The sequence below is a fragment of the Marmota flaviventris genome, chromosome 4 (genome assembly GCF_047511675.1).
Source record: "Marmota flaviventris isolate mMarFla1 chromosome 4, mMarFla1.hap1, whole genome shotgun sequence".
NCBI lineage: Eukaryota > Metazoa > Chordata > Mammalia > Rodentia > Sciuridae > Marmota > Marmota flaviventris.
Window position 1 is genome coordinate 133,539,175 of NC_092501.1, and position 11,080 is coordinate 133,550,254.

An 11,080-nucleotide genomic window follows, 5' to 3' on the forward strand; every position below is an offset into this window, starting at 1 on the left:
AAAGAGGTTCCACTTCTGCTGTAGAAACATAAGACAATTAGGTAGTTAGTACCCCCAGTCGTAACCACCCGCCACCTCAAATGAAGCCACGCTGTTTAAATCTTCCAAGCAACCTCTATCAATATTTATGCAGAGCAGTTAACATTTTATAAAGATGGATATGTTCTCTTAGCACCAACCAGTGATATTATGATTGCTGAATATTTAATGGAATAAGAAGTCTCATAAACTGCTTTTTATGACAATAAAATCAATCTTTATTTGGAAAGCCAGATAATATTAACTTTTTTTCAAAAATTTAATATGCATATTTTAAAATGGAAAACACATTTCTCATTAATTTAACCAATTAATCCAAAGGAAAAAAGTGTAATACTGTGATTGCAAATTACCAATCAAATAAACACTTTTTGCATATATACAGAAAAACATTTTCCGCAAGTTTTATAAGATTTGAAGGGCACTTCTGTACCTCACCCTCACAGCCTTCAAGGAGGAGGAAAAGCCATCATGCTCCCACATTACTCAACAAAGACAACACATTCAAGCTGCACAGACACATTTATCAATGGCCTTAGAATACAGGTTAGGGTTTCCTGGTGGTAGATTTACCTTCCTAACCACATTATGATCCATGCATATAACAAGTACAGATTCAGTCATAAATTCACTATGACTCCAGTCATAATGGGGAGGAGCAAAGTCAGCTCAAGACTCTTCATATGCTATACAATTCACAGTACAACACTAGATAAAGCAGAAGAATCTTGAAAGATCACAATGATAAGGTTCCCCCAAAACCTAGAATAAACTGGAACAAACTGAAAAAATGGCCCTTTTTTGGAAGCCAATATTCAGACCAATGTGAGGGAAGAGGATAGAAATAGAAGCAGAAACAGAACGGCAGAATTGCTCCAAATATTTGGCACATATCCATACAAATAATTCTCCTGAAAAAAAATTTTTGAGGTAGCAAATATTAGAAATGTACTTAGTTTATGCTAAAAATAGAAAAGAAAAATAGGAAAAATTGAGGATAGGCCCTATTTCCATCATTAACTTAAAAAAATTTCTACTTATTTATAAAAACTCCTCTTAGTAAAGTGCTATGAAATGTAATTTTACTCCTATATTTAAAGATGTCATTAAGCATCTTTTAGCTAAAGAACAAAAAACAACTTGGGTTTCTAAACATGTTTTCCCCTCTGCATCCCCTGCCAAGATCCTTCTGAGTTTTGAAGTTCAAGCTCAAGCTGACTTCCCCTGCAGTTTCCAGGAATCCAATCAGAGTACCACGCTCCTACTAAAGTCCCACACTTGTGCGTTGCTGTCTGTGCTGTGACTGTCCACTTGTTTCCCCCCACTGGATCCTGAGCTACTCAAAAGGCAGACAATCCTGCTGCCTCATTTTTGAATCTCCAGGTCCTGGCACTCTGCAGGTACTCAAAATTACTCAAAAGCCCTTTCTATTCACAATTTCTCAAGGGGTCATTTTATATAAGTTGAATGAATGTAGTTCTTCATGTGATATTCAATAAATTATCCTATGAACTCATCTGATTCCCACTTTTTGTAAACCAAGGAAGTTAATCTGCCAGAACAAATAACTAGGTTACAATCTTAGTTCCTCTTTCTGACACTATTTTTTTAAGTTATATTTCTTTCATTAAAATGTCCTTATGCACTTAATAAGTAAAATTAAATCCCAAGAATATCAACAAAACATGATTCTTAATGGCATAAAATCAAAAATCAATACTTCTGATCAAATGTATTAGGTAAAAATAAACAAAATGTTTGTGCTTGGATAGCAATGGTAAACCTTTAATGAATCTATGAAGCTGAACTGCCATGCCCTCAAGTATTGCCAGGAATAAAATTCTATACATTGAATGCAAGAAGATAGCTATTCAGAGGGACATATTTTTGAACTTGTTTTGCCCCAATTTCTGCTACATAGATTGCTCCAGTCTTTCTGTCAACTTCTAAGAGATGCGGCAAAACTTGATCTGGTAGTTGGATTGTGCTGATCACAGAGCAGTCACCAATGCTTCCCACCGGGGGTGCTGCCAGAAAGGACAGCCTGCTGAGATTCAGCTGGGCCACAATCAAGTACTTCCCATCTGGAGTAAATCTAAGGAGAAAGACATTTTACATAAATTTATACAGAAGAAAGATAAATGCTTACTTTTGTAAATATTTTTATTCCCCTACAATACTGAACAATAGGCAGCTACTCCCAGAAATATTCTTTTAAGAAGAATTTTAATTTGGTCTAATTCTGTTGAGGGGGAAAACATCTAAAATAGTACTTGTGGCCCAAAATTAGCTTAAATTAAGAAAAACGATAGCCGCAAACAAATAGAAACAAATAGAGAATTGGCATTAGGCTGGGTCCAATACTATAGACTCAAATTTTGATTCTCCTTCTTTGCTTAGAAATTTGCCAAAGGCTCACACTCTTACATTGCTAGGGACTGCAAACTGGTGCAACCAATCTGGAAAGCAGTATGGAGATTCCTTAGAAAACCACCATTTGACCCAGCTATCCCACTCCTCAGTCTCTATCCAAAGGTCTTAAAAAACAACATACTACAGTGATGCAGCCACATCAATGTTTATAGCAGCCCAATTCACAATAGCTAAACTGTGGAACCAACTTAGATGCCCTTCAATAGATAAATGGGTAAAGAAACTGTGGTATATATACACAACAGAATATTACTCAGCATTAAAAGAGAATAAAATCATGGTATTTGCAAGTAAATGGATGGAGTTGGAGATTATCATGCTAAGTGAAGTAAGCCAATCCCCCCAAAACCAAAGGCCAAATGTTTTCTCTGAGAAGTGAATGCTGATTCATAAAGGGGGTGGGGGTGGGTGGGAGGAAGATGGGATGATGGAGAAACTTTGAATAGGGCAAAGGGGAGGGTGAGGAAGGGAGGGGGAATGGGGGTAGGAAAGATGGTGGAATGAGATGGACATCATTACCCTAGGTACATATATGATGACAAGAATGGTGTGGCTCTAATTCGTGTACAACCAGAGACATGAAACATTGTGCTCCATTTGTGTACTATGAATCAAAATTCTGCTTCCATGCATAACTAATTAGAACAAATAAATAAATTAAAAAAAAAAGAAATTTGCCAAAGGCTGTAGGAGATGTCTAACACATGTTTATTATCTTTGATACTGAAATTCCACAGAGCACTGGAAATTTAACTGTTTTCACTTTATCTGGGATTTAAAAATCCCAGACATCAAATATTTCTGTATACTTTTCTGTTCATTTTCCCCTGCTTAAAGTTAACAATATTATAAACTTTAGCTAGCTTCAGAGGAAATTAATCATACAAATCAGTTAAAACAAGCATTTTAAAATAAAAAGAAATAGCTACCTAACTGAAGAAGGTCCCTCTTCTGTGAAACAATTATTCCATTCTCCTAACCACTCTCCAGTTTCCTTATCAAATACTTGGATTCTTTTATTTCCTCGGTCAGCAACCCATACCTGAAAAACCGAAAACACTCGAAATGTAAAAAAGATCCATGATACAATAAAAAAGAATAATAAATGTTTATTTTCATCCATTTCCAACACATTATCTCTTAGTACTTACAGTTACTAAGGAGTATCAACCCCATTTTCAGATAAGGAAAGAAAGGTTAAAATCATTGTCTATAAAGCTCTTACAAGCAAGAAAGCCACAGTCTATGGCCAAGTGTCTTAATCCACAGGCTGTAATGGTCTGTCTACTTAACCAAACATGAAAGTAACTAAAAACTGGACACAATGCTGAGGATTGATGTACTGAAAAGACAACATTCATTCAATCCTTGAACAAGCATCTACCTTCATTGAGCACTGCTGGTCTGCCAGTTCCTAGACACAAGTAAGTAAAAGCAGCCTTGCCCCTCAGCAGTTCAGTATACTGGGGAATGAGGCATTTACTCATTCATATTGCAATATCATTAAAACTGCTGTTATTACTAAGGGTTGTCCAAAGTGAACTATTTAAAGGAGGGTGGGATGTTAGTAACACATAAACTATTATAATAATATGCTTAATTTAGGTTTGTTATAGGTAATGAGTTATTAAGGAATTCCTGGTAGAAAATAGGAAGTTAGATTCATTCTAAATGACATTTCATGTGTGTGTGCAATTTACATCATGCATAAAGTATAAGAATTTTGATGATATGTGCCTAGGGGCTGTAGAGATGTATGAAGAATGAACAGGAGGGGAGAGCTAACTTTGCTGATCTTTGCCCCGAACCCTGCACTTCAGGTCCATTGGTTTCTTGGGTTTATGGATTTAGGGACTTTTTCTGCAGTGATATTCTGATTTTATCTTCATCAACATGTGAATTTTGATAGCCATTGACTTCATTTTCAAGCAGAAACACGATGCAAGGTGATTTCTCAAGGCATTTTCCTGATCTGTGATTCTTTACTATGGACAGGTCTGTTCAAGGATTTTGGGATCACTCTCTTAGACAAATGACCAAGGTGTAAATAAAGTTAACACTCTGGGATTGACTGACACTTTATATTGTTAGCAACATCTTTCCTTCTTAATACTCAACAAATTTTGATGATAGGAAATCCTGTTTAAGAAATACTAAGTCTGTCAACTCTGGAGTGAATTAACTTATATAAAGTTGTCATGATGATCAAATGAGTTAATCATGTAAAATGCTTAGAATAGCATTGCTGCTGTTATAAAAACACAAGTGTGTAGAAATTAACACTCACTTTTTATCACTAAGTACAGAGTACTCCCATTGAATGATCTCCAAGGCCTCCTGGAACATTCCTCACCATTCTTTATTTGCATGGGTCTAGGTCTTGCACGCTTTGAAATTTGGTCTTTTTATTAGTCCACAAAGGGAACAATTAACCAAACTCAGAAGGATAATATATAAAACTAGAATTCTAACATTCTAGTTCTCAATTTATATACAAAGTTCATGTGGTCAGTTAAGTTCTTATGGTTGGTAGATTTAGTGATCAAAACATTCTTCATCAATATGTAAAGTCAAATCATAATTAGACAGTTTTCATTGCACACAGAATCAGAAATGAAAATGGAAGAAATGTCTAATGACATAAAGGCAAATTGAAGCACTGTGTATCAAGAGGAATAGCTGTTAATAAGTCTGTGTGGCTAGTATGTGCAGGCACTAACATACAAAGCAAGAGAGACTCAATATGTGCTTTCACACAGCCTACAATCTATTACAGGAGACAATTAAATGATGATAATATAGCATGATAGTTACTATAATGAGGAAGTACAAGCTACTTACTGTAAGAAAACATGAAGAGAAATACAAAAATATTTGATGGCGATTTGATTGTGGAAAGGTAATCCCAAAGAAGTGATATCTGTTCAGAAGGTGAGTAAAAGCTGAAGGAGGTGGTAGTAGGTAGGGGTGGAAAAGATAAGAACAGACTGAAATTTTTTGGTTAAAGGTTTCTGTCCCTCAGAGTGGAACTAGTAGGAATCAGAGTTCGCCCATGAGGCTCTTTTTCATGTTTAAGATTAACCTCTCCCAGCCCCTTTATGATCAATACATTTTTCTCATGAATTGGAAATAGTTTTCCTCTATTTTCAACATTAGGGCAACATTTTTTTCACCTAACTTTATGTTTGGATCCTTATTTGTTCCTTCTAATCCACTGTGCTCATTTCTAAATACTTGGGGAACCCCTTCAGTACAGGACCCCAACATTTGCATGAGTGTGAGTGCATACCCAGCACCAGAACATGTGCCCAGACATACCTAGTAACACACAGATCCACACGCCCATACACACACACATGCACAGAAACTGTCCCAGACACAAATGACACTGTATTTTTACCCGACCAGATGAATCAAGTGTAACACTGTGAGGTATGTTGAACTTAGCAGGCCCTGTCCCATTTTGTCCATGCAGCCAAAGGATCATGAAATCTATAAATAGTAAATTTATGTGGTCAGTGCAATATAAAGAATGTCTTAAGTATTTGTATATTACATTTTGTGATATAAATTGCAAAAAACTAATTATGCCCCCATTCACTTAACTATGCTTTCCTGGCTTTCTATCATCAATTTGCCTAATTTTTACAATGCTTCAAGCAATTAATCTACTTCTTTAATCATTATCTCCATTTGAATTTTTTAATGATTTCAAAATCACCATTAAGGGTTCACATCATTCTCTCTCAAATATGTTCCCTTCCCAACTTTTATTTCATATTATCATTTCACTGAGCTTAAAAATTAACATTATGTTTTTATAGTTTGTCTCCTTTACTATCAATTCTCTAGAGATTAACTGTGGTCCTAATCTCTTTTACTTGTGAATGTAACCGACTTTGGAATTAGGGATGCTGGAGATGCAATTAAGTTGAAATGAGATTATTCTGAATTTAGAGAAGGACTATATCAGGATATATTTCTAGTGAGCTCTATCATTTGGAGATTATGTAGTCATTTTATCATTTAGTAGTAAATTTGTTCAGTAACAGTTAAAGGAAAATAGGGCGTGGTAAATCTAAAAAATCCGATGAAAAAAACCAACCAACCAAATTTAAGAGACAGATTGAATATGGGTATATTAGTTTCCTGTGGCTCCCTTTAAAAATGGCTACAAACAGGTGGCCAACAGAAATGTATTCTCACAGTTTGCAAGAGAAAGGAAGAGGAGATTTGATTGAAACACAAAGCTCCTTTCCTGCTGAGATCTACCACCTGTGGATTTGCAAAATAAAGCCTCCCAGAACTTTTTGCCCGTTCCTCTATTTGCCTCCCACAGAAACCAGTTTAGTTGATGGACTACTTCTTTAGGAAATCTTGTCCTATTCACCAATTTAGTTTCTCCATCTCCTAATTTTTACTCTACATTAAAACAGACTGTGGGATTCCAGGCTCCTAACTCTCCATTCTTAATTGAATAGGATATCCACTTAGCCCTCTCTTTATTTTGTTTTTGTGGGATACCAGGGATTGAACCCAGGGGTGCTTAACCACTGAGCCACATCCATAGCCTGGTTTTTTATTTTCTTTTTGAGATAGGGTCTTACTAAATTGCTGAGGCTGGCTTTGATTCTCCTGCCTCAGCTTCCACTGGGATTAAAGGCATGTGCCACTTCACCCAGCTCTACTTATCTCTTGCACCCATTATACATTCCCATTTCACTTCCAGTTGCTTTTGAAGAAAACCCCTATCCTTGATGAAGAACAAGTAGACCTATAGTAGAATCATTTATTGTTGATAATGCCACCCGTAGTTTTCTAGTTTTCTCCCAGAAATACATTTTAGCTCTTTATAAGCAGCTTTATACCCACCATTATTACAACATTATACAAAATAGCAAACAAATCCAATTTAAAAATGAGATTATTTTAATACCAGAGAAACAAGGCCATGTACCTTGGGACAGTTTGATCAATCTGTTATTCAATCCACCATCTCCATCCACAATGTAAATATCTCCTGTGTCATCTACATAGAGTTCTGCAGGGTTATCAAATTGCAGAGGATTCAAACCAGTGCCTTTTTTCCCGGGCGTACCCAAGACTTGAACAAGATCACCAAAGGTATTGTATTTTTTAACAGTATGGCCATACGATCCTGTAAAGATACACATGAATGTCTCACAAATAAAATTACTGTACAACATTCAGTTTTCAAATAAACTGGGGGCAAAACCCTGATAGAATTAAACAGTAATTCAAGGTTGAATGGCTGAAATAGTTAAATGTTATAATTGATAAGCAATAGCGCTTCTTTATAAATTACAAATTTGTTCATGAATTAAAATCTTAGTTATTCCAACATAAGTGAATTCTAAATTCAAAAAAATAAAAAACACTGGCTCACTACAAAGAATGTTCATAATGTTAACAAACTATGTGTACTATTTTCTTTTATCTTAGGAACCTAAAAAAGATGGAATATAAAAGCAAATCAGAAGGAACTTAAAATGTACAATTTACATGGGAAACTGTTATTTCAATCATAAATGTACAGATTTTAAATTTCAGTAGGCAAGAAAAAGTTCTCTGAAACACAGATCTTTTTTTTTTAAATATTTTATTGTTGTTGATAGACTGTATTTTATTTATTTATATATGGTGATGAGAATCGAACCCAGTGCCTCACACATGCCAGGCAAGTGTGCTACTGCTGAGCCCCAGCCCCAGCCCCTATAACACAGATTTCTTAAATTACATATTTTCCTTATACAAATTAAAAATTGAACCCACTGATTTTTTTTCCCATGGAAAAAAAAAATCTTTCCAAATCACTGGCATCTTATTTTCTCACATACATTGAAATTTGAGTTAACATGATCTGATAAGCAAAAGAAAAAAGCAGAACATTAATTAATAATGTTAAATCATAAAGCAGTTACCAGAAATCAACTTGAAGGCATATAAGAAGGAACTAATGGATTGGTAATCAACAAACTAATTGGCTACCCTAAGCTTACCAGAAATAAAGCATATCAGCTTGCATTCCATTTTAAAAAGTGTATTTAGTATAATGCATGTTTTGGATCCTTGAGCCAAAGTTTGCAGCAATAAGAGAACACAGTATTATCAGAGAAAGCAAACCTCAAAATTTCTCAAGAATTGACAAAAAGGATGGAATACTAGTAAATTTTTTTTTAAATGATTGACTTGCAGTCACATTTTCATTAGAGGAAATCTTCTCCTTTGAAAAAGGAGAAATAACAAAAAAACCTGCTTTCCAGATCCATGGGTAGCAAAATAAATTATGGAAATATAAGCTCATCTGCTCTTTTTATTTCTGGGAACAAGTGAAGTCATGTTAAAAAAAAAAAAAGGAATGTTAAAAAAAAAAAAAAAAAGAATGACATAAATAGGGGGAAAAAGTAAAAAAAAAAAAAAAAAAAAAAAAATCCTAATATCTAAACTAGCTAGCATGGGAAAACAGGATGTCCCTTAAGTCAAGAACATAACTGGGCCCAGGAACACTAGAAATATTCTATTTATGATCCCGTGCCTTCCTGAATTCTTCAGGTAATGACAGGCTATTTCTGGTGTGGTCTTAGCCACCAGTCCAAGTGAACTGCTTTCTCTGAAAAGTTTCTTCATAGCTGCAAATTAAATTATGCTTACTTCGTTTTTCTGCACTGTCTACTGAAAATATTTGAGACAGAAGATTTCAGACATGCTTCAGTCAGCGGAAATTCAAAACCATTAACACCAGTTTCTATAAATCTCTGTACTCTGGGCAACAAAGTAATTAAGACTTCTTAGCACAACCTCTTTTGAAAGAGAACTGGTGCAAGAAAATAAGAGCTAAGGACTCCAGTCATTCCATTTAAGGATCACTGTCTTATTGGGCTTCATTAAAAGGTGTAGTCTTATTTAACTTGAGACGAACCACCAATGATTTAAAGAGGAAAGGACCTTGACAAGTTTAAAAGATCATAATGATTACAGCCTCCTTGCTTAATTTCTTGATTCTGCAGGAGTACAATATAAAGATTTTTAGGAACCAGTGATTTCAATGAATTATAAAAGAAATTTCGATTAGATTTGGCAACTCTGATTTTAAAATGTACAAGCAAGAACATGGGCAAAGATGTGATTTTCCGCAAGGTAATTTAATAGATATTACTACACATACCACTTCCTACATCTGTGATCCAGACGGATTGTTCATGTAGTGTACTGGCTGCAAACATACCATGAGGTGTGTCAACTGTATAATTCCAGTCTCGTAGGAAATATCCATCCTCTGTGAACACTAATACCTTTGGGATGTTATCCCCTCTCTGAAGGTATACAAAAATAACTGCTTAGATGGCATCGGTTTAAGGAATGGTAATCTTTATTTTGTCGGAGAGAAACAAAAATGAAGTTAATTGAGAAATTTAGTAATGTTTAAAAAAAACAATTTCAAAACCACCAATATTAATATCTATCACATTTAAAACCAAAATATTTTCTTAAGCCAACTTTAAAAAGTTGCATAGCTCGAATAATATGCGTGTACATGTATACTTAGTGCAGTGAAACAGGAAGTCTGCCGTTTCCTCTGTCATAAAAAAAAAAAAAAAATCCTCATTTTACTTACTTGGGCTACATAAACCAATCCGTTGAGTGAGTCAACTGTAACACAAAATGTTGTTCCTGTAAAGTAGTCTGAATACTTAGGCCAATCCAAATCCAGCCGGTAAGCAACTTTCTCTGATCTCCAGGAAATTTGAAAAGCAAAGTTCCTTAAAACCTTAAGTAAAATTAGAAGATAAAGATTCAGTGTGCCCTCCAGGTGTTTTTTTTTTTTTTTTTTTTTTTTAAAGATTCTAAAGAATGAGGTTATGCATCGAAAGACCAAAACGAACATAATAAAACTCTAGAGCTGGGGAAGAGGCGAAAATAGCATCCACACTCCTTTTTAACATCAAGAGGCGACTGGTTCAGCCTCAAGTGTAGGTTTGGGGGACAAGCTGGTGCAGGAGCCAGGGCCCACCATCTCATCCCAACCGTGCCATTCACAACACTGACAGTCGTTTCCTCACTACTCAACTCACCGGGGAGCCACAAAAACGCGAATGCAAAACCAGACTTGCAAGAAAAAAGCCGGCACCGGCCACGCAGACCCAAAATCTCGCCATGACCAGAGTTACGGGAGGGAAGGGTCCACAGGTGAGGGGTGCCGGACAACCCCCCAAGCCTGAGAGGCTGGTAGCTGCAGAGCGTCAGTCTGGATGCCCCGGCTGAAGACCCTTATATCCTACCCCCTTCCCAGAGGTACAAGGAAACAGAAGGCAAAAGAAACTCAAGTCCAGGAAGACCAGTTCCGGGTTTGTAGCGACTTTCCAGGTTCCCGCCCCATGTCAGGTGCCCAGAGGGCCGAACCAGTGACCACCCTTCCCCGCCCTCCGGAAGGTCTCTGCATCCGACTTCTCCCAGCCACCCATATCGCGGCTCCCTTAGATATGCCTTATCCTCTTGTCGTTGATTGCTTTTAATTCAGGTTTAACGATCAAAGCTTCACACCAAACACCTGAGTGATAAGGGAGGAGTCTCACTCAAAAAATGATTC

General features: G+C 36.1%; 1 protein-coding gene across 1 annotated transcript; it reads right to left on the reverse strand.

The window, feature by feature from the left end:
• Positions 1-233: 233 nt before the first annotated feature.
• On the reverse strand, positions 234-10,918 carry Nhlrc3 (NHL repeat containing 3). The gene is made up of 7 exons (XM_027928946.2): positions 10,566-10,918; positions 10,109-10,261; positions 9,659-9,806; positions 7,430-7,630; positions 5,873-5,964; positions 3,402-3,514; positions 234-2,134 (listed from the first exon to the last, which is right to left on the reverse strand). Exons 1-7 carry the CDS (start codon positions 10,647-10,649, stop codon positions 1,882-1,884), a joined length of 1,044 nt encoding a protein of 347 aa, XP_027784747.2. The 5' UTR covers positions 10,650-10,918; the 3' UTR covers positions 234-1,881.
• Positions 10,919-11,080: the final 162 nt, after the last annotated feature.